General features: G+C 41.1%; 1 protein-coding gene across 1 annotated transcript in view; it reads left to right on the forward strand.

Annotated features, from left to right (window-relative positions):
• The window catches only part of REPS2 (RALBP1 associated Eps domain containing 2), a 216,897-nt gene that overhangs the window by 41,805 nt on the left and 152,505 nt on the right, over positions 1–22,587 (forward strand). Inside the window, exon 2 of the mRNA XM_035000243.1 lies at positions 15,559–15,682. Coding sequence (XP_034856134.1) covers positions 15,559–15,682 — 124 coding nt within the window. The remainder of the gene's footprint in view (positions 1–15,558; positions 15,683–22,587) is intronic.

Below are 22,587 nucleotides of genomic sequence, written 5' to 3' on the forward strand. Positions count from 1 at the left end.
GAATTTGGGGGGGCCACAAACATTAAGTCCATAAAAGATTATAAACTCTTGGAGGGTAGGGACTATTCTTTCTGTGTCAAATATGTCTAAGTTGTCAAATCTCTAGGCATAGCTTGTGAGAGTGGATTGTACTTGGGTAGATTGTCTTGGGAGAAATCAGGACCTAGACCTCAGCTCATCCATTGTGGTGGGGGTGCCAGTTTAGGGGGGGATGGGTGGATTGTCTCAGACCAGGCAATGCAAAGTCTATCCCCGCTGATGGAATAGTGTCTAGAGGTCATTCAAGGTACAACATAGGAGATCCACTTGGATCCTAGGGATGTCCCTCCTGGCAAGCATAACTCAGTGACAGGAGACCTAAGAGCAGGGAAAGTTTGGGGGTTTGGGTGTCAGGGAAGTGTCAGTGGGTACCTGGGGGTGAGGTGCAGGACAAGGACAGACAGTTGAGAGCAAGGCCAGGCCTTAGATGATGGGTGTCTGTTAAGCTAGAGGGGGGAAGAGGATGGATGTTTATTGCTGGGGCAGAGAAAGGGGATTTGGTCCTGGAAAGAGGTTAGTCTCCTTAATATAATATGGCCATTAAGTCACAGTAGGACCAATAGCAGAGTGGACTTGGAGCTGGGTTCTGGCTAGTTGGGCCGAAGAATCCATTTGCATTTGCTATGATGACACTGGGGGACTTACTGTGCTGGTTGTCATGAGGCCCTGCTGTGGGGAGAATAGTCAATGAACAGGGAGGGGGCCCATTTCCGGTTTCAGTGCCCTGCAGTATAGCCTGCTTTGAGGGGGCCAGCTTTCTTGCAAGGAGGCTGCCAGAACGTCAAGGAGGGGAGAGGAGCATTTGTTGTTTTACCAGTTGAAAGAGTCTTCACAAAGAATTTGACAAAGAAACCCAATTAATGAAGTCAGATTGCCTACCCCATCAAAAAGTGCTATTTTTGGTATGAGTTTAACTCTGTGCTGGAGGGTCTGATCTGTCTGGGTTTAGGTTGGAGAGTGAGAACTCTAATGTGATCTGAGACTTAATTTCCATTCGTTCATCCCCTCCCAAAACATTTCAAGGATTTGTATATAATATATGGGTGCTCCACTGATGTGAGGTGCCTTGGCATGCTCTATTTCTCTCATCAAGGCACTAGTTTGAAACGGGAATGTGTGTATGAGTGAGTGCATGTGTGCCTGGGCATGCATGACTGTGTATAAAATAAAAGATACATAGAAGGGACTGAAATGAACAAACTTACAAAAATACCAAATAACCCCAACCTCTAATTTTATTTTTGAAAAGCACTAAAAATGTCTAAAGTAAACAGTCTGAAAAGTGAATCCTTTGGCTGTTGAGAAAAGTCTGAGTTGCCAGAACCAGTAAAAGCTTTATGTAATCTTGGCAGTGCATGTGTGTTCACCTGAGATTTTGCTGCCTCCAGCTGTACAAAAGTTTGTGATGTGCAGAGCCTAGAAACCAGGGCCAGCATCCTAAAATGAATTTTCTTTTGTAATCTGAGCTGCCGTTGCATTTTTTTTTTAAAGATTTATTTATTTGAGACAGAATGAGAGAGAGCACATGAGAGGGGGGAAGGTCAGAGGCAGAAGCAGGCTCCCCGCCGAGCAGGGAGCCCGATGTGGGACTTGATCCCGGGACTCCAGGATCATGACCTGAGCCGAAGGCAGTCGCTTAACCAACTGAGCCACCCAGGCGCCCCCGCCGTTGCATTTTAATTCAGTTTCTAGTGTCAAGACTCTGTGTGTGTGCGTGTGTGCGTTTCTTCATCTCATCGATTCCTGGCATTTAAATCACTGCCTGGCACATGGTCAGCCCTCAGTAGATGTTCTTGCTGTTGATTCTATTGTTCTTTCCCCCTATACTGTTCTACATCACAGTGACTGTCTTCTTGGGGTGGGCAGGATGCTTCCTTAGTACCTGGGTGGTTCACTCTCATTGCACTCTTCCCCTCAGCTCAGTTCGAAGTGTTATATCCCAATTTGTCCTCGGGCAGGTGACAACCCTGAGGAACTCCTGACCCTGAGATGTGTGCCTGCACGTGTGCAGCCAGTTGGACAGCTTGTCTTTCCAAAGGCCTAGTTTATAAAAGTCATAATAAATCATTGTCATCAAATGTCATCACTACCTATAATCTTTCCTCACTCCTAACGACAGTATAGGTGCATGATAAAATCTGTAGAATCACTCTGTCCGACCAATGTATGCCAATCCATTGTGCAAAAACCAAAGCAGTTAGCTTGAGTGTAGAATTCCTTTGAATTCTCATCTTTAGGAACCATATTAGTTTCATGCTCAACTCCTTAACATATTTCTTTGTTTCAATTCAAAAGTGATCTCCCTCCTGCAAAAACAAAACAAAAAAACTGAGTAAATTCAAAGTTCTGGGGGAATATGTTGTATTTCTCTTTGGCTTTGTTTGCTTGGAATCAGGTGATTACAAAATGACTTACCTGAACTCACCTGAGGTGCTTTCTCTCCTGGAATCAGGTAGTGTCTCTGATCCTTTAAATCTGAAAAATTTTTTTTGAATAGGGTGGTGTATTCACATAATTTTTTTTGAATAGGGTGGTGTACCACAATTCAGTGGTACAAGACAACATTTATAGGGGTTCTCTCAGTGCAGTGAAGAGTTAAAACTCAGTAGGGCATATTTAAAGTATTCCATAAGCGTTCTTAGTGGGAAATCAATGGGATGGGTGCTGTGGGGAATGCAATTCTGGACTTGCCCTCAAGAGACTTGTGGCCTTGTAGGGGGATGTACAGGTATACTGAGAATCATAATACAAAGTAGAAGTGGTAAGTGCCAGAGGGAGAGGTTCAAACTGTAATTTTAGCTTTTACTCATAAAATTCATATTTATAAAATTTATGGATCTAGAAAAAGCCTTGTGTCCAATCTAGTCAGAGTGCTTCATTCCATTAGATGAGACTTGAGACCAAGGGAGGTCAGGTGCATTCCCCTTGGTCACCCAGTTAGAGCTACCTTTGACAAAGATAACTCATTTTCATAAAGCAAGCTGCTGCCTTGGTCTGTGTTGACAATTTAGAGGAAAGAGCACTGTGTTTGTGTGTTAAATGTGGGCTCGGTGAGTGAGGATTGTTGCAGCTTTGTCCAGCTGGGCACTTTGTTTTGAAATTGCACTTAGAGCAAGTGGGAGGGGAATGGTTCTGGGGTGTGTCTATAATATTTTCTGCTGACGTGAGCTTAGGCTTTTGTCTCTTACTCCTCACAACTTTTTTGAATTCATTTTAAGTAGATAATACATGTACGAAATTCAAAAATCAAAAGGTATAATATGAAATACAGCAAACTCTTCCCTATCCCTGTGCCTTGGCCAACCCTTCCCCTTCCCTTCCCCTTCCCCTTCCCTTCCCCTTCCCCTTCCCCCTCCCCCTCCCCCTTCCCCGTCCCCTGGAGGGCAGCTGGCAGCCAAGTTTGTTAGCTTCAACTTCCAGAGATAGCGTATGAATGTATAAATAAATGTGTCTACAGTCAACCCCCTTAAAATAAGAACCTCCTATACCCATATTGTGCACCTTGCCTTTTCTGTTTCAACAGTTTAACCTGATGATCTTTCCATGCATTATACAAGGAGCTTCCTCATTCTTCTTTAGTTCGTGGTTTTTGTTTTTTTGTGGCAGACAGCTGAATCCACTCTAGATAGTTAATTCAAAGAGGGATTAGGACTTCAGGTAACTGGTACAATTGTTTGGAGGCTGGAGGAACAGGCCAGCATCTAACTTTCCAAGCCCCGCATAGCACAGGTATTAAGTGGAAGCCACCTGTGCTCCTGCCCACACTGAGCAGCAGATAGCAGGGATTTACCTTGACTGCAGGTGCTTCCATTGTCATCCTGAGCCAGGAAGGCAGCTTTGCAGCTACTGCAGCTTCCCACCTGCAAAAGCAGATGCTCTGAGCAGCTTCTCTTCCCTTATATTTCTTACTTCCCAAGTGAAGTCATGTGTGCATATGTCTGATCAGTGGAGCTGTGGTCACATGTTTGCAATTTACCTGCAAAGAAGCCTAGGAATTTGATTCTCAGCCTTCAAGTTGGGAGGCGAGACTTGTAATATGAGAAATTTCTCCAAAAAGAAAAGCTTTCAAAAGACGATGGGTAATCACAGATATGACACATGTCTACTAAAGCTGCCTAGAATTCTGTTGTGTGGATGAACCACAGTTGATTGAACTAATATTTTATATGAGGGACCTCTAGGTGTTTTCCAATCTGTATCTTAGACAATATGTATTGAATGACCTTGTACATATGTCATTTAATTGTGTAAAATGGAATATAAATTCATGGAGGTAGAATTCCTAGATCAAAAAGTTGATTATAATTCTTAGGGATATTGCCACATGGTCTCTGGATGTCATACCAATCTGTGTTTTCACTAGCAGTGTACAAGTTCCTGATTTTTTGCTGAGAGTCTTTTCCCTGTTCAGATTTCATCTGAGCCAGAGTGGCAGGCTAGGTCTTCCCCACTACTGGGGTGAATTTTAGGCCTTGGGCCAAGAATGCTGGCAAACCAGGTCTGGGCTGTAACCTCTGCCAGGACAGCCTGTTTTTAGCATCTGGGCTGGATTCGGCCTATAATTTTATTATAGATTCTCTGACCTTAAATTAAATGGCATCATGGGGAATCTGAAAGATAATGTAGCTTCCAAAATTGATTTGCAACTTGGGAGGAGCTTACACGTTGAGAGGACTTGGATCATTATGTTTTCACAAATGCGTAAGGACATTTTCAAAGAATGATTATGAAGATTTATAATACCTTTTCCCCTTTAAAATAAAAAGCAAATAAGTGAAATAAGCCAGGCACAGACAAATACTATATGGCATCACTTCAATGTGGAATCTTGGGAGGAAATAAAAAGTCAAACTCATGGAAACAGAATAGAATGGTGGTTGTCAGGGGCTGGGGTGGGTAGGGGGTGGAGGAAAGGGGGAGAGGATGGTAAAAGGGTACACATTTTCAGTTATAAGATGTATAACATCTAGGATCTAATGTTAAACATGGTGAGTATAGTTTATAACACTGTATGGTATAATTGAAATTAGCTAAGAGAGTAGAACTTAAGTGTTCTCACACACACACAGAAGTAAATAGGTGAGGTGATGAATATGTTAATTAACTCTGGGGGGATCCTTTCATAATGGGTATGTATAGAGAATAATCACAATGTATACTTTATATGACATTATTTGTCAGTTATACCTCCAAGCTGGAAAAAAGGGCAGAATCATATTTTTAGGGTGTTAATTATTGCATAAATTTTGCTTCTAACTGAAATCTGGCATCCAGTTGCTCCAGTTGGTTGCTGTGAAAATATGTAGTTGTGTAGGAAGCCCTCGTTCAAAAGCTTTGGAAAATTTTAAACAAATGTATATAAATGGGTAGAAAATGGGGGGTAAATACATGTGTGTTCTTTTTTTAAAAGATTTTATTTTATTTATTTGAGAGGGGGAAAGAGAGCGCACGCTTGAGTGAGCACATGAGCAGGGGGAAGGGCAGAGGGAGTGGGAGAAGCATGAGCAGGGAGCCCAACTATGCCCGGCTCGATCCCAGGACCCAGAGATCATGACCTGAGTCTAAGGCAGGCGCTTAACCGACTGAGCCACCCAGGCCCCTGTGTTCTTTCCTAATGGAAGTGTTCACTCTTTAAGCTGGCATTTACTTAGTATAGCTGATTATTTCAAGAAAATATCCTTTCTGCATGGCTATTGAGGATATCTGCAAGGATATAAAGTATAGCTCAGGGAGGCAGTGTGTTGTTGTGCAGGGGTTGGTAACCCTTTCTGTAAAGGGCCTGGTAGTAAATATTTTTAGGCTTTGTAGGCCAAGAGGCAAAATTGAGGACATTATATAGGTACTTATATAACAAGAAACAAAGCAAACTTCCACAAACTTTTTATTGACAAAATTCAAAATACAATAATCCAGTACCATTTTTGTGTGTGTGTGTGTGTGTGTTTTTTTTTTTTGTAATACAGTTCTGCTAGTAAGAAACATGGGATTCTTGTTTTTGGGATAACATTTTACCTAATGGGATTCAAAGTTATCATTCCGTGATCATCAGATTGATTGCAAATGTTCATCTGTAAAAACCATTCTCAGCTCATGGGCCATACAAAACCAGGCAATGATCCAGGTTTGGCTTGTGAACATTAGTTTTCCAACCCCTGTTGTAATGGGAAGACCATGAGCTTTGGACACATGCATGTGTAAGTTTGAGTATTGGCTCCGAACTTGTGACCTTGAACATCTCACTTAACTAAGTTGTGTTTATTTGTGCATAAACTGGAGGTAATGACACATACCACATGGAATAAATAATCTCCCCATCTTTGTTGTGATTTTGAATTAGGATTCCAGTTCTATAGATGTTGATGTAATTTAGCTAGACTTACTTAGAATTAGTATTTAACAGATTGAAAAGCCGATTTGTCAGGGGATAGAATGGTCTGCAATTATTAAGTGAAAACATGTTTTTACAATGGAGAGATCTGGCTGTCACCACCTTAACCAAATGGCCAGGCTTGGTAACCAATGGTGGGATGTTCTGACATTATGTGCCCCTCACTGATGTGTACCTCTTACTATATCACAGTATCACCTATGTGGTGTTTCTGCCAGAAATGTTTGATGTGAATGTTATAAGGAAACAGACAAATCTAAAATGTGGAACATTGTGCAGGAACACTGTGCACTCTTGAAAGGATTCAGTGTCATGAATAACCAAGGGAGATGGTGCTAGATTAAGGGAAGATTAAGGAGAGATAAGATAAAAATGTAATGCATAAACATTAATTAAATCTTGGATATGAAAGAGGAAGAGTTCTGTAGGCCATTTATAGGACAATTGAGGGAGCCTGAGTATGGATCATATGTTGTATGATGATATTAATGTTGATTTCCTGAGATGTGATGATGGTGGGATGGTGTAGGAGAATATCTCTGTTTTGGGGAGGTGAATAGTAAAGTATTTAGGGGTGGGGGAGGGAGGGAGTGAGAGAGTGAGAGAGAGAAAAGAGTAAGTTATTTTGTTCAGTGCTGCTCACTTCGTAGCAAGGCCCGAACACAATGCTTTTAATGGGGAGGTGCCTAATACATTTTAAAGTGTTAAGTATTTCCAGGTATTAGTGGGCTTTTCTGTCTGAAATTATGCCTAAGCACTGAATGTCTGTCTTCTCGTTAACAGTGTGCTAGTTTGGCTTAGGCATATACTGTGGTACTTGATGTTGAGTATTTGGATATGGGGGTTCATATTTTCTTGGGCAGCTCACCCAGGTACCTCTGGACTGAAAATTCCTCTTGATTTTTAGAATGTGTAAATGAACAGGAAAGGAAAACTCAGGATGGTTGACCTGACTCTTCAGCTGGTACAACTTGTAAGCATGTCCTTCAAATATTCCTCTATATTTCTATTGTTGAGGGTGCCTACTTGGGGGCTGACATCTCCTGCGGATTTGCTGAGAAGAAGGAGGCTTGAAGGAAGAAGCCTGCAGTGTGCATCTCTGGAGCACCTAGCTGGTGGAGCATCACTGAGGTGTTCTGGGCTCTGAGGCAAAGGCATGATGAGGCCTTTCCTCGTGCTTTGATCCTAACCAGTCCTTCCTACCTGAGCAGGGATGGAACAGATAAGTTGATATTCTCTTATATTCCTGTGGGAACTCTTATGGCTATATGGTGTGAAATGACTGAAGCCAATTTAGCAGCCACTTGTAAAAGTAATTACAAGATGAGAGAAAGAGGAGTGATTCTGTTACTACAGGCTGTGAAATGAATTAATTCAGCAAACATTAATTGAGCAACTGAAAAATAGCAAGCATTGTAAAATATGAGTCCTCGGGTACACATGATAAAGATATACTCTTGCCTTGGGCTGGGCACTTGGGGGATGGGGAAGGAGTTGGGAGTACAGTGGAGACAATGACCAAAATACAGACTTGGCTATATTACAAGGCTAGTGATGTGATAGAAAGCTAGTGAGGAGGGTTATTGGAATGCAGAAAACATGCCATATGGAGTTAAGGTTGCAAACATAAGGTTGGTCTTGAGGTAATCTGGAGAATGAGTCTTGCGGGTAATGAAGTGGGGAGACCTCTGGCTTCCAGGCAGGGGACACACCAGGTGCCCATAGGTTTGAGTGGCTCTTACGTGTTGAGAGACTGGTTGGCATCTGGAGTGGCTGAAGCCTTAGATGCAGGGTGGGGAGGAGGCAGACGTGGGATTGTTGGAAAGGTTGTTTAGGCCAGATGGGAGGGCCTCAAAAGCCATGCTCAGGAGTCTGGGTTTTACAGGAAAGGGAACGAGGAGCCCTGAAAGTTCCTTTGAGTTGGGGGTGATCTTGTTTCAATAAGATCTCATGGAGGGAGTGTGAAGGATGGTGTGGTGAAATTGCATGAGTCTAAGGGCAGGACTTGAAGTAGTCGATGTGTGAGCAAAGAATCTGAACTCGGCAGCTACAGCAGAGAAAGAATAGTAAATAAGGGTCCACTGGTGCTCTTGCAGAATTCTTTCAACCCCTCCCAACAAGACTTTTTACAATTTTAAATCTTTCTAAGGAAGTCTTTAAAAAATACTTGAAAGAGAGAAGCTTATTCCAACTTTTAAATAGCTCTGAAAATTTATTACATTTCAGTTAGGAAAGAAAGTATTATTTCAGGGAAACTGGAACATGTGTGGACTGATTACTCAGCACAGTCACTTAATCTTTCAGAATTAGGTTGGAGGGAAGCTAGTTTAGTGGCCTTCAATCTTCTTCCAGAACTTTGTCCAGGTTCCTCCCAAATGGTCGGTGAGTTTTTCTGATTCGTATCCAGCACCCCCACAGTTTAGTGTACATCTGTAAGCTGTAAGGAATTGATTTCATCCATTCCTTTTTTTCCCCCTCATCTCTGGCCTTCCACCTGAGAAAACAAATATGAGTCCATAGGTTCTTGTTCTGTGTCAGAAATTTGCACAACGTGTAATCTGAGGTGGATCCAGCTGAGAGTTACAGGTTTGGAGTTTAGACTAAAAAAAAGGAGTGGAATCTTTCTATTTTTTCTTTATTTTGAGCAAGGCTTGGCAACTTGGACTGTTTGAAGGAGCAATTATATAAAATATCTCCTGCTAATTGAGTACTTGGGAATAAAGCACCACCTTATTTTCTTCAGTTTGTGTTAAAATATTTCTACCTACAATTTAGAGCTTTTCCATGGAGAATTTAATTTAGATTTAGAACATCTTGAACCTTGAGAAACAAAACTTAGAAAATTAACCTCTTTTTTGAATTGAGACATTTCAGTCTTACAAGGGTCCATACGTAAGTTCCAAAGGCTTATAATAATTACTTTGTCTTCCTTATGGCTTGAATATTTCAGAAATTTCTTGGCATGTCTCTTGGAGGGTTAGTGTACAAAGAGCAAGAAAAGTGACCTATGGGCTTACCTCATTTATGTGTGTATGTTCCACGTTTGCTACAAAGCAGTGATCCTAGTGGTGTATGGGACCAAAGGATACTTTCCAAGGTAAATAAAGCAGTTTACTAATGTCAGATTTGAGTGTTGGTCTCAAAGTACCAATATGGAGGTTTAATAGCAATTTCATTTACCTTTAGTTAAGAGCTTTTCAGTTCTATGTATTACTTACGGCAAAGCAATATCTGAAGGTTAACTTGATATTAAATTAACACTGAAATAGTAGTTAAATTGTTTGCATGTCAAGGATTATAATTTTTTAGGGATTATTCTGCAACACAACTATATTGATGCTGGAACCACACTGATGATGTTGGTGTTTTTTCCCATGTATAGGCAAGCCTGTATCTGAAGATGTGTAACATATATTCACAGTAAGGGATGTATTATACAACTCAGTTACTTTTTGTGAGGGTTGGTTCATTCACTTAATTGAAAAATTTTTTGACTGCATCCTGGATGCCTGTCCTTGTGCTGGGTGGGAGGTGAATGGAAGTTACCCCTTGCCCTTGGAGAGAAGACAATTTAATGGGAGGCAGAGATAAACAGATAATTATAATATGTGATAAGTGCTGAAATAGACATGAAAAAGCTTGAATGTGGAGAATGTCAAACATACATGTAAGTACAGACAGAGTAGGAGAATGAACCCCCATGAATGCCATCACCCAACTTAAACAGTTCTCAACTCAGGGGCATGCTTGTTGCACCCATACGCTCTGCTCTACTTATTCCCCTCCCGCCTTTTATTTGGAAACAAATCCGAGGCAGTATATCATGTGGTGGGTGGGCATTTATATATATTTGAAGAGTCAGAGAATACACAGGGAAAATAAACTATACCTGGGGACTTGGGAAGGAAGGAGCTACAGAGCATTCAAGAACGGAGGGAGTAAGTTCCAGTTTCAGGTAAAAGGGATGGAACCCAGCAATTACTGAATATCCCTAAGCATTGTATTAGGTTCATTTAGTACACTAGTTCATTTTTTCCTTCACAATAGTCCTATGAGGGAGGCACTATCTCTGTTTTACAAATGAGGAAATTAGGTTTCAGGCAGATTCAAATAAATTTGCCCTAAGTTATAAAACTAATTAGTTTTCCGTGTTGCAAACCAGCCTTGACTTCAAGGCTATTTAGTTTGCCATCTTCTGCACCATGTGCATAGATACAGAGAAGTGAAAGTACAAGATGTGTCTGTGACAGTGGGAGAAATGGAATGCAGCTACAGAAGTGCGTGTGTGTGTGTTCGTTTGTGTGTCCGTGTTTCATCCATGTTCAGAGATGAAACTGGAGAAGCTGTTCCGGGCGAGGTTGTGAAGGGACTTTAATGCCAAACTAAGGAGATAGAATATTGTCTTGAGGATGGTGGACTTCCAGGATGAGATGTCTTAAAGCATAACAGTATTGTCAGCTTTCAAAAGGAAGAATATGCAGATACTGTGGAAGACAAACTGGAATTGCAAGATGAGCTGAGGTGAGTATGGGTCAGAAAAATTATTTATTCAACCAGTATTTATTAAGTATAGACAATATGGCAGAGAATGAACAGATGAACAACAAACACATCTCCCTATTTGATGGAGATTAGTAGAGAATTGGTCACATGCAAATAAATGGTCACATGCCCGTGGTAACGTTGTGGTTTATAATAAGAAATATGTATTTAGTCTCCAGCCCAGTTCCTAAAGCACAGAGCCCCTAAAACCCTTGGAATTTCCTGTGATCGGAGCAGTAAATGTGTCTTTTTTTAATGTTAATAAGGTGACTTAGGGTAAGCCCTCAGGTAACCAGGATGGGGGCTGGTTGCCAAGGGAACCAACCTTGTGATCCGAGGTTTGGAACTTTGGATACCCGCCCCCCACAAACCTCCAGGCGGGGAGGGGGCTGGAGGTTGAATCAATTGCCAGTGGTCAGTGATTTAATCAAATCATGCTTATGTAATGAAGCATCCATAAAAACCCAAAAGGACAGATTTCAGAGAGCTTCTGGGTTGGTGAGCACCAGGTATTTGGGGAGAGTGGAGTGGTGCTCCCAAGAGGCTATAGAAACTGCACACTCCCCCATACCTTGCCCTATTCATTTCTTTCATTTGGCTGTATCTGGGTTATATCCTTTTTTATACTAAACTTAATCTACTGAGTAAAATGTTGAGTTCTGTGAGCTGTTGTAGCCAATTAACCAAACCTGAGGAGGGGGTCATGGGAACATCTGATTTATAGCCAATTGGTAACAACCTGGGCTTGTGACTTATGTCTGAAGTGGGGGGGTGGTGCCCAAGGGGGCAGTCTTGGAGGACTGAGCCCTTAATCTGTGGAATCTGATGCTGTCTCTAGGTAATCCTGTCAGAGTTGAGTTGAACTGTAGGATACCCAAGCGTTGTCTGGAGAATTACTTGGTGCTGTGTGGGATACCCCCCCCTTCACGTTTTGGGATTGGTCTCAGGACCATAATACCTATGATCCTATGAAAAGGTGATAAACTTCCTAGTTCTCAGAAAAATGCAAAGTAAAACTACAATGAGATATTATACCACACTCCCATTAGAATGCTGAAAATGAAAAAACCTAAAAATACCAAGTGTTGGCAAGGACGTAAAGCAAACTGAATTCCCAAACTCCCTTGGTGGCAGTGTGGCCGTATCTACTAACACTAAACATACACATATCTGGTAAGCCAGCAATTACCACTCTTAGATAAAAACCTAAAGAGAAATGTATTTCAGGCCAATGTATTCTGCTCTACATGTCTTGACAAGACATGAGCAAGAATATTAGAGCAGCACGATTCAGAATAGACCCAAAGTGGAAACCATCCAAATGTATAGTGGCAGAAGGATAGATAATTTGTGATATATCCACACAAATATTTGAATAACAACTAAAATGATTGGACCGTAATTTTCCTCAGCAACTTGGAACAATGTTACAAATAACATTGAACAAAGAAGCCAGACATATGGGTACATACTCTTTGACTCTATAAAGTTCAGAAAAAGGCAAGACTAATTTATGGTATTAGAAGTTAGGAAAATGGCATATGGGTAGCGATTGAAAGGAGCTGCACAGGGCGGCTTCTAGAAGACTTGTAATGTTTTATTTCTTGATCCTGGCTGCTTGTTATGTAGTTGTGTTCCATTTGTGAAAACTTATCTCCCCATACACTATACACTTAGGATTTGTATGCTTTTCTGTATCTATGTTTTTCCATATGAATATTATATTTCTTCTTGAAACAAATTCTGATAATTAGTATTGATGTCTACTTTTCACTTGAGGAAAACTCACTATTACCTGAAAGTCACACTCGGGTTTTTCATCTCTCTCAGTATTAGTGCCTGCATGTTTTGTTGCGAGAACACTACCAACTATGGAATAAAGTTAGAAAAAAGTTAAAGAAATCTGTCCCTGTATGGTTAAGTGTGTGAATTCTATTTAGAAAATCTGTCACGGTAGCCAGGTGAGATATTAGGAAGGGTTAAGGCTGTGACAGGGGAGAAGATAGCCTTGATTTGGGACATGGGTCAGTGGTAGGATCAACTGGATATGGTTGCCATTGGAGATAAGTTTCTGATTTAGGATATGGAATAGTTGACATCAGCAAGATTAATTAACAGGTGCCAGGATATGTGGGAAGGGGCTTATTTATGTTATTGTCTGAGATGGCATTGGGTATCTGTGTTAGGGTTTTGGAAAAGTGCATGAAGCATCTGAGATGTTACGTTTGGAGAGAGTGATTTGGTGATCATTTGGATGGTAATTGAGGCCTGGAGAGGGAATGAGATCACTGAAGGAGCAGTAATTCTCAGCCTTGGCTGCACATTAGAATTACGTTGAGAGCTTTGCAAAAATACGCATGCCTGGGCTGCACAATTTACCAGCTAAAGCAGAATCTTTGGGGGGTAGGGCATAGGTAACTGTATTTTTCAGAAGCTCCTCAGGTTATTCTAATATGCACCTAGACTGGGAACAAAATAAGACAAGTGGATCAATAAATCAGACAGCAGTGCATTTATTGAATGGGCACTATTTTCAGCGCTGCTAATTAGCTCTCGAGGTAATTACCGTTACCTCTTTTTACACTTATGGGGAGACTGAGGCACAAGAGTTAAGTAGTTTGCCTTAGGTTATGCAAACAGCTAATTAGTGCCCAGGCCAGGATTCACAACCAAGTCATTTACTCCAAGGGCTGTTCTCTACCATAACATCCTATTGCTTCTCCAGTCAGTGAATCTGGGGAGGATTGAGACTTTTGGAACAGCAGCCTGAGAAACTCAGCAGACCCTCTCCAATGAAGCAACATTTTAAATGGTAACAAAAAAATATAAAAAATAATTAAAGTCGTTGGAAATTGACCTGAGGACATACAGCAAATGGAGAAACATTCAAGAAAATCTCCTAAATCTTGGTAAGAGCAGTGAGTCTGCAGTATTTGAACCATGACCTGCTCCCCACCTGTCCTCCACCAGTTCCATATGAGGAAAGCTCCATTCTTGGTGGATCCAGCCAAGAAGACAGTACTCGCCCCCTCCCCCCAACCCCAGCTTGTAGTCTAGGGCTAGGAGAGTTAGACCACCTGCTCTGAGAAATACTAGAAATATCAGAAGGAAAGAAGGGAGCGGGGGAAGAAGGGAGGGAGGGAAAATGAGAGAGAGAGGGAAAATGAGAGAGAGAGGGGGGAGGGGAGAAAGAGAAAGACAAACACTAATGTATACATCGAAGAAGCCCAGCCCTGTCCTGCCCCCTCCTGTGGCTGCCAGGCTGTTTGTCTCACTGTGACTGCAGGCTGGGGATGCCTGCAACCACAGTGATGCCCGCAGTTGGGATGGGGGCTTGGGTGTAAGGCCAGTTAAATACCACAAAGCTCAGTGTTCTTCCTGAGATTCACAGCTTTTCTTGAATAAACGCTCCCTGGATTGCTGCGAGCCTTTGGTTCATTTCCAGAGTTCTGTCCCTTTGCATAGTTTTCTCATTGCTTTGATAGAGGAGAGAATTTTTGGAGGCCTTTATTCCCCCCATTTTTTGCTGACATCCTAGTTGAATTTTTATAGGAATTTTCTTAAGATTAATTAGTGGCTGTTTATAGTTTGGAAATCTAAAAGCCCATCCATAAGGACCAACTAAAAAAAAGAAACCACGGTGTATCTTTATAGCAGAGTATTATGTAGTTGTTAAAAGAAAGATGTATTTTTAACTCTGCTGGTAGAGAAGATTTTTTTTTTCAAGGGATAATGCTAAATGAAAACAAGTTGCAAAATAGTATATGGTATTCTGTTTGTATAAAGTATTGAGTAAACAAGAGGAAAAACACAGGTGTGTGCTATATATATGCATAGAACATTTCTAAAAGAATATAATGTTTTCCTCTGGGCCATAGGAAGTGGAGGGTCCTTTTTAGATCTTCACCCCATTTACTCTTATTTGAACTTTTGAGTATTACTTTGAAATAACTTTAAAAAGTCATTGAATATTTGTTAGTTTTAAACTACCAATAGGATATGTGTTAATTTAAGGTCTGCAAATTAAAGATTGCAAGATCTTAAAGACATTTGTGTTCATAGGAACCTCCCCCCCCCCCCCCCCCGCCCCTTTGGTTCTCTGAAGTGAGCACTTGTGATGTAGTTTCAATGCTTAGGAAATCCTGTTGCCTGAAAACTTTAAAAATAATTAATTCACTTTTAGTTTTGATCAGCTGGGATAATCCACAAGTAGTGGTAATGACTAACCTGTTCTCTTTTCACCCCAGTGATCTTCTAGACTTTGTACATTAGTATCCACCCCCTGAACAAGTCACTGTCTTTTGTAAGAACAGTAACAGCCATCTTTGTCACCTTTATTTTTGTCTTTGAAAGAGGAGGAATAATCACTCAGTCCTGAAACATCATGAGTAGGTAGAATTTAATTATCTGAATTGAAAATCTTTCTGTAAACTGGTGGAAAAAACCCCTAACCAGTGTGTACACATAGGTTCTCCAGGGAGTTTTTGGTTAGCTACGCTGTGAAATCCTTGAGATTTCATAATATAGCTTGTCTCATTTTCCTGTTATGAAATGGGGTTTTCAGCCTGGTTTTTCTTGTCTGTTTTCAGATCACAGAACTGTGTGGTGCAAAGCGGGTTGGTTGTTTTGGTCCAACACAGTTTTACATTGCCTTAAAACTGATTGCTGCAGCACAGTCTGGCCTCCCTGTACGGCTAGAGAGTCTTAAATGTGGTAAGTATCTCCCGTTTATGTATTTGATTGTCCATGATGGCTGTCTTGTTTATGAGAACCATTTTTAGTGGGCTTAAGGCCCGTTATAAGCATTTGTGGAATTTCTCCTTGCTTCTTCCAACTGTTGTAAAATAAAGTAAGAAAACTTAGCAGGTATCTTACTTTTTCTTTTTGAAATGGGAAAAATATTCAGAGAGTGACCTGAGATTCATGCCTTTAACGGACTTGACGTTAAAATAGTTTTTGTTCTTCAGCAGAAGGAGATCGGGACAGGAATTCTAGAGCCTGTGGCAAAATAATAACATGTAGTTTTATTTTCCTCTTGAAGAATATATAATGCCATTTGAAATTCTGTTAGGGACAAGGGGACAAGTACGTGGGAGAGTTAGAGTGGAACCGCTCCTATTTCTGCTCCTGCCCCTGCGAGTCCTATCATGCATGATCGTCCTTTAATCCCCCAATTCCTGAAGCACCCTTCTAATGATTAGTAAGTCCTATGGAGCTATCAGACTTTTGGCAGAATGAATTTAGCTTCTCAAAGTTTTGATTTAACGTTTTCTTATCTTGCCATCCCTGCCCCCAACCCAGTGAATGTTTGAACACTTTCCACAACTTAAAAAGTAAAGCCCCAGAGCATCATTTATACTGCCTCAGTATTGGGTTTACAAATCTCTGTGAAGAAGGTGGTTATTCCAGGGCTGTGCTGAAGTCCTCTGTTCATTTACTCTGATCTGAGTTACTTTCATAAGTTCATGCAGCCATGCAGGAACTTTATCCTTTTCCTCATTTTGAGATAAAAACCACTCATCTGTCCATGCCTGTCCTGTGAAGTTCTTGATAAACCTCAAAGTGGGTTCAGGAACCTTGTAGGACAACTCTTAAATAGCTGAGAAGATTCTGATACCTTGACTATGGGAAATAAAGTCCTTTTGCGCTAACCATCAGGGAGCCAAAATCATCCCACTAATCTTTATTAAAGGCTTAGTGTCCGCCAGATACCATCTCATTTAGTCCTCACGACATCCTACTAAATTAGGTGTTTGTGTTAGTTTGCATTGCCTACGATAAACTGTGAAACAAATCCCACTGAAATCCCAGTGTCTTAACAAAATACAGGGTCACTTCTTGCTTTGCAGTGGGTCGCGGTGACCCTCTAGGGCAGCTGCCCTCCATGTGGTGGCTTCAGGATCCTGGCTACTTTATCTTGTGGCACCCCCCCTCCCCTGGCAAGCACCTGTTCCTATAATTGCTGCAACAGAGAAATAGCTTCTCACCCTAGCAGTTAAATACTTGGTCCTGGATATGACTCACATGACTCCTGCTCACAGTGCATTGGCCAGAACTTGTCACATGGATCCACTGAACTGCAGAGCAGACTGGGGGCGGTGTAATTCTCTTCCTTGCCTGCAAGGAGACAACTGGCTCTGGATAAACACTGGAAGTCTCTCCTGTGGTACTGTTGTTATCCTTCTCTTACAGATGTGGAAATTGAAGTTTAGGGGCCGTTGAGTAATTTGCCTAAAGACATAAGGTTAGTAGAGTTTGGAGCCAGAAGCTCAGCCTTCACTTTCCTCGATCTTCATGCATAGTAGCCTCTTCTTGATTATTCGGTTTAGTAAGGTGCTGATTATAATCTGGAATCATGGAATATATTCTGAATGGGAAAAAAAATCTTACCCAAAGGCATCCCTTGATATTACATAATTTGGTTCCTTAAAATAGTTTTTAATGGAGCATTATTTCAGTGGCAAGTTTGGTGTTTATCACTATAAGGCAGAGTGGTCTCTGATGTAAGTCACTTGCTGTGATTAACATCACATTGTAATTGGACTTGGGGTAGACACGGAAAGCTTCCAGTTTCCATTCCATTGTAAATGATCATTAAGCTTTATTGTTGTATCTTCCAACTTTATCTTCTGGAAAAGTTAAAGCTGCTTTGTTGTATTCAAGAATAAATTTTTAACACTTTTGTTGTTTATTTTACGTTAGAATGGTCTTTTACCTGATTTGTGCCCACATCTATAGCCAAATTTCCTGGGAGTGGAAAAGGGGGAGAAGGGGGGGAGTTGTCTAAATTATGACATGTGTAAAGGATTAACACTTTTTCACAAGTGTAAGGCCTTTTCAGTTGTATTTTATAAATCCTGATGCTGCCTTTTACCTTTGACAGTTTAAGTATACTCACAGTTAATTTTGAACTTATTCCTTCATTTAAAGATTTATTAAATGAAAGTTATTTGCAGTCAGCATCTGTTAAGTAAGAATGAGGGCAACATTGGGCCACACTTTGAGCTGCCACTTAGAATTTTCCAATTTACTGCTTGAAATCCATTAGTTTAATGTTTGATGACACAAACCTTGAAGGCCAAAGAGAATGCTCTGTGAGAACTTAATCTGAAAGGTTGTAGTAGCCTCATCACACTCATGGAGTTGTGAGTCTCTTCTTACTTCACGAACTACATGCGTCTGTGTGCATGTGTGTGTTAACCTCTAACCCCCAGCCTTGCCCATTTTGGCCAATGCCACCAGCATCTATAGTTGCTCAATCCAGGAACCTAGAAGTCATCCTTGATTCCGCCCTTTCCCTTGCTCCACAATGTAATCCATCAACATTCCTGGCAGTGCAGCTCTAGTCTCATTGCTTGCTCCCTCCATCTCTCTATACCTACTAGACCCAGCCATCTTCAGCCACTCACTCAGATATCACAGTGGTTTTGTCATTGATTTCTTGGCCTCCTCTCTTCTCTCTTTTAGTCTCTTTTCCCATGCGGCAGTAGGAATGATCTTTTCATCCTACTCCTTGAAATCCTCCACTGGTTGGCTTGTTGTACATCAGACTAAAATCAAAGTCACTACACTGATCTTTAAGGCCCTTAAGTAATCTAGTCTCTGCTTCTCCATCCTCATCTTAAACTTGCCCCCGCCCCTTGTGTTCGCAATCTGTAGCCCGGCCTCCCTGGCCTAGCCATTTCTGGTGTGGGAAAGACCATGTTATCTTGAGGTCTTGGGTTCCCGGCAGTCTGTTTCTCCCCCTCTCTTTCCAGTGGCTGGCTTTTCCTCCTCATCCTTCAGGATTTGTGGACTGTCCCCACCATCCTGTCTAAAGTAGGTTCTGTCAAATTAATTCATTAATGAAGGAACCAGTGTAGAGTAAAGCTGGTTCAAGAAAGTGTAGGAGAGTCAGAAGTATTTATAGTCATGGAAAGATAGAATGCTGGAGTAAGATTGCTAAATTACATATAAAATTGATGAATGCCCTGTAGAGCAGTAAAACTGTAATTTGGTTATTATACTCTTTTCTAAGATGAAATTCACTTGCATTGCTATTAGACAAGATTAGCTAACAGTTTTCTACCAGTAAAGTTGTAAGATGCATAATGAAGAGTAAATATTAACTCAAAACAAAAGTACATATCCCTAGGGAGTTAGGTAATCCTTGGATGGGTTAATCCTGTTAAGATAATGCTTCTGTGTGACAGTCCTCTCCCTACCTTACTCTCTCTCAGCATCTGTTCCTTTATAGCACTTTAATCAGTTTGTAAATACTCCTTTACAGGTTTGACTAATTTCTGTCTTCCTCACTAGTCTGCAAGCTTACCTGAAGGGAAGGGAGGAAGATCTGTGCTGTGGAGCACTGTGGACACTCAGGGCACATTTGCTGAGTGAATGAAGAGATGAGTGTTTGTGCATGGGGACTGAGTCTTAATCATCTGTCACTTTTTAAGCTCAAACAGTTGGATTTCAGATTCATCCAGAACTCCTGAGGGATTTCTAAAGAAGTCTTCTTTCTCAGGCTGTGGTTCCCAGCCTTGTTTGCACTTGAGAATCTGCTGGAGAGCTTTAAATGCAAAGTAAAAAATAGAGGTGCTAGGGGCCACCTCCAGAAATTCTCATTTAATTAGCCTGTGGTACAGCCTGAACATGGGGATTTTTTTGTTTTATTTTTTTTATTCTTATGTTAATCCCCATACATTACACCATTAGTTTTAGATGTAGGTTCCATGATTCATTGTTTGTGCATAACACCCAGTGCTCCATGCAGAATGTGCCCTCCTCAATTTCCATCACCAGGCTAACCCATCCTCCCACCCCCCTCCCCTCTAGAACCCTCAGTTTGTTTTTCAGAGTCCATCGTCTCTCATGGTTCATCTACCCCTCCGATTTCCCCCCCTTCATTCTTCCCCTCCTGCTACCTTCTTCTTCTTCTTCTTTTTTTTTTTTCTTAACATATATTGCATTATTTGTTTCAGAGGTACAGATCTGAGATTCAATACTCTTGCACCATTCACAGCGCTTACCAGAGCACATACCCTCCCCAGTGTCTATCACCCAGTCACCCCATCCCTCCCACCCCACCCCCCACTCCAGCAACCCTCAGTTTGTTTCCTGTGATTAAGAATTCCTCATATCAGTGAGGTCATATGATACATGTCTTTCTCTGTTTGACTTATTTCGCTCAACATAATACCCTCCAGTTCCATCCACGTCGTTGCAAATGGCAAGATCTCATTCCTTTTGATGGCTGCATAATATTCCATTGTGTATATATATATATATATATATATACACACACCACATCTTCTTCATGAACATGGGGATTTTTAATAGCTCCCCAGGTGATTGTTATGTGGAGCCAGGGTTGAGACTGAGTTCTTATGAAAGTTGAGTGGAGCATTTTCGAGAGCTTTGCTTACACCATGAGTATATATTTGGTTATAGCAGGGCCTGAACTGGGGTGAGGCCAGAGGCACCCAGCATACGTAACTTTAAGGGGGAACTCATTCTCAGGGCTGTACAGGTGCTGATTCTGCGTTTAAAGAATCAGGGCCTGAGAGTAACCACCTCCTTAAATGTTGGCACTAGATCTCTCTCTAGCTTCACCTTATTTGGCCAGTTACAGAGATGGTGAAGCCTTATGATGATTTAAGAGAACAGAAGGAAGGGGTGAAATTGAGGACCAATGAAGAATTCCTGATGAGGAAAGTGCATGGTGGACATTTTCCCTGGGAGCTGTTGTCCCTTCCTTTCTGAGGACTGGTCATAACAGGGTGTGAGGACTGAGGGAAGGGATAGGTAGGGTTTAGAGTAGGTTTTGTATCCTCTTGTGTCATGGGCTCCTTTGGCAGTCTGATACTCCTTCTTGGAATAATGTTTTATTTTATTTTATTTATTTTTTAAAGATTTTATTTATTTATTTGACAGAGAGAGACAAAGTGAGAGAGGGAACACAAGCAGGGGGACTGGGAGAGGGAGAAGCAGGCTCCTGGCTGAGCAGGGAGCCTGATGCGGGGCTCGATCCCAGGACCCTGGGACCATGACCTGAGCCGAAGGCAGACGCTTAATGACTGAGCCACCCAGGCGCCCCCGGGAATAATATTTTAAATGTATACAAAGACATAGGAGTCTAAAGGAAACCAATTATATTGAAATTAAAGCTAAGATATTTTTAAAAAGTGTTATATGGCAATATACATACTTCTTCATTAGTGCATTGAAATAAGAGACCTAACAGTGACCTAAATAACTACCATACTTTCAAAGTAGTGATGAACATAAACAGTACTTCAAGATGTCTACAACAAGTGTAATGTGATATATAAATATCTGATTTCGGTGGGTGACAAAGTTACAGTTGCTGCTAATGATACTACAGCGCTTTGTTGCCTGCATTCATAATTGAAGGAAATGCTAACTTGCAGTTAGGGTAGGGAGAAGAAAGATGTAATTTTTTTTCTTATCCAAGATGACTGACCCCATGATTTCTTTCCACAGCCCCTCTGGGAGTCTCTGAATGCTAATAGTACAATAACGTGGTTCACATAGCCTCTGGGGCTGTGTTCCCCAAACTGGTTATTGATCTAGTGGCAGTCTGACACAGTCTGTAGTGAAAAGGAGAAAGAATTAGGACAAAAGAAGGAGTTATTTATAAAATGAAATGCATTCAATTCTAAGGTTTTTTTTTTTTTTTAATTAAATGCCCTTTTATGAAATTGCTGAGTAAATGTAATTTATTTGCCATTACCCCTCGAAAAATTACAAGAGAGAGTCCCCGCAGGCAGGAGTGTTGTGGTCATGCTTCTGTCACCAAATTGCTGCATGACTAAGACAAGGCCCACCCTCCCCTTCCTGGACTTAGTTCTTCACCTGTAAGATGTGGATATTCCAAGCAGGTTTTCTCTAGGCTATTTTCCAGCTCTGAAATGCCACAGTTTCATGCTGAGTGTTCAGACCTGCAATAGAAAGAATATTTTAATTTTCAGGATGACAGTATAGCCTAGTGGCTGAGTGCAGGCCCCCAGCAATAGGTTACCTGATTTTGAATTGTTTGCACCATCTCTTTTTATTTGTGTGCCCTCAGACAAATTTCCTAACCTTTTTGAGCTTTAAATGGCTCACCTGGAGAAGGGGTATACCAATAGTACCTGTCCTACAGGGTTGTTGTGGGCATAAAATCAGGTAATGTCAATAATTTGGAAAAGCATCTAAACTGTGCCAAGTAATAGAGCACTTACTAGCCACATATGGTTAGTGTTGATGGAGGAATTGAATTTTTAATTTAATGTAAATTATTTAAAATTTAAAAATACTCAAGCCGTGTAAAATATTTTTCCATTAAATGCACCTTTATTGTTTTAGTAAGGCTATGTTTTACTTGAACCATTGCATTGTGTAAGACTGGGATCAACAAACTATTCCTGTAAAGGGCTAGGTGGTGGATATTTTAGGCTTTGTGAACCATATGGCCTTTGCTGCAACTACCTGACTCTGCCCTTGAACTATGAAAGCGGATATGGACGATATGTAAACAAAGGAGAGTGGCGTTGTTCCAAAAAATCTTTATTTATGGACACTGAAATTTGACTGTCATACAGTTTTCACATCACAACTATTTTTCTTTTGATGTT

Source organism: Mirounga leonina, unplaced genomic scaffold (genome assembly GCF_011800145.1).
Source record: "Mirounga leonina isolate KUSES-001 unplaced genomic scaffold, KU_Mleo_1.0 Mir_101595, whole genome shotgun sequence".
Classification (NCBI taxonomy): domain Eukaryota; kingdom Metazoa; phylum Chordata; class Mammalia; order Carnivora; family Phocidae; genus Mirounga; species Mirounga leonina.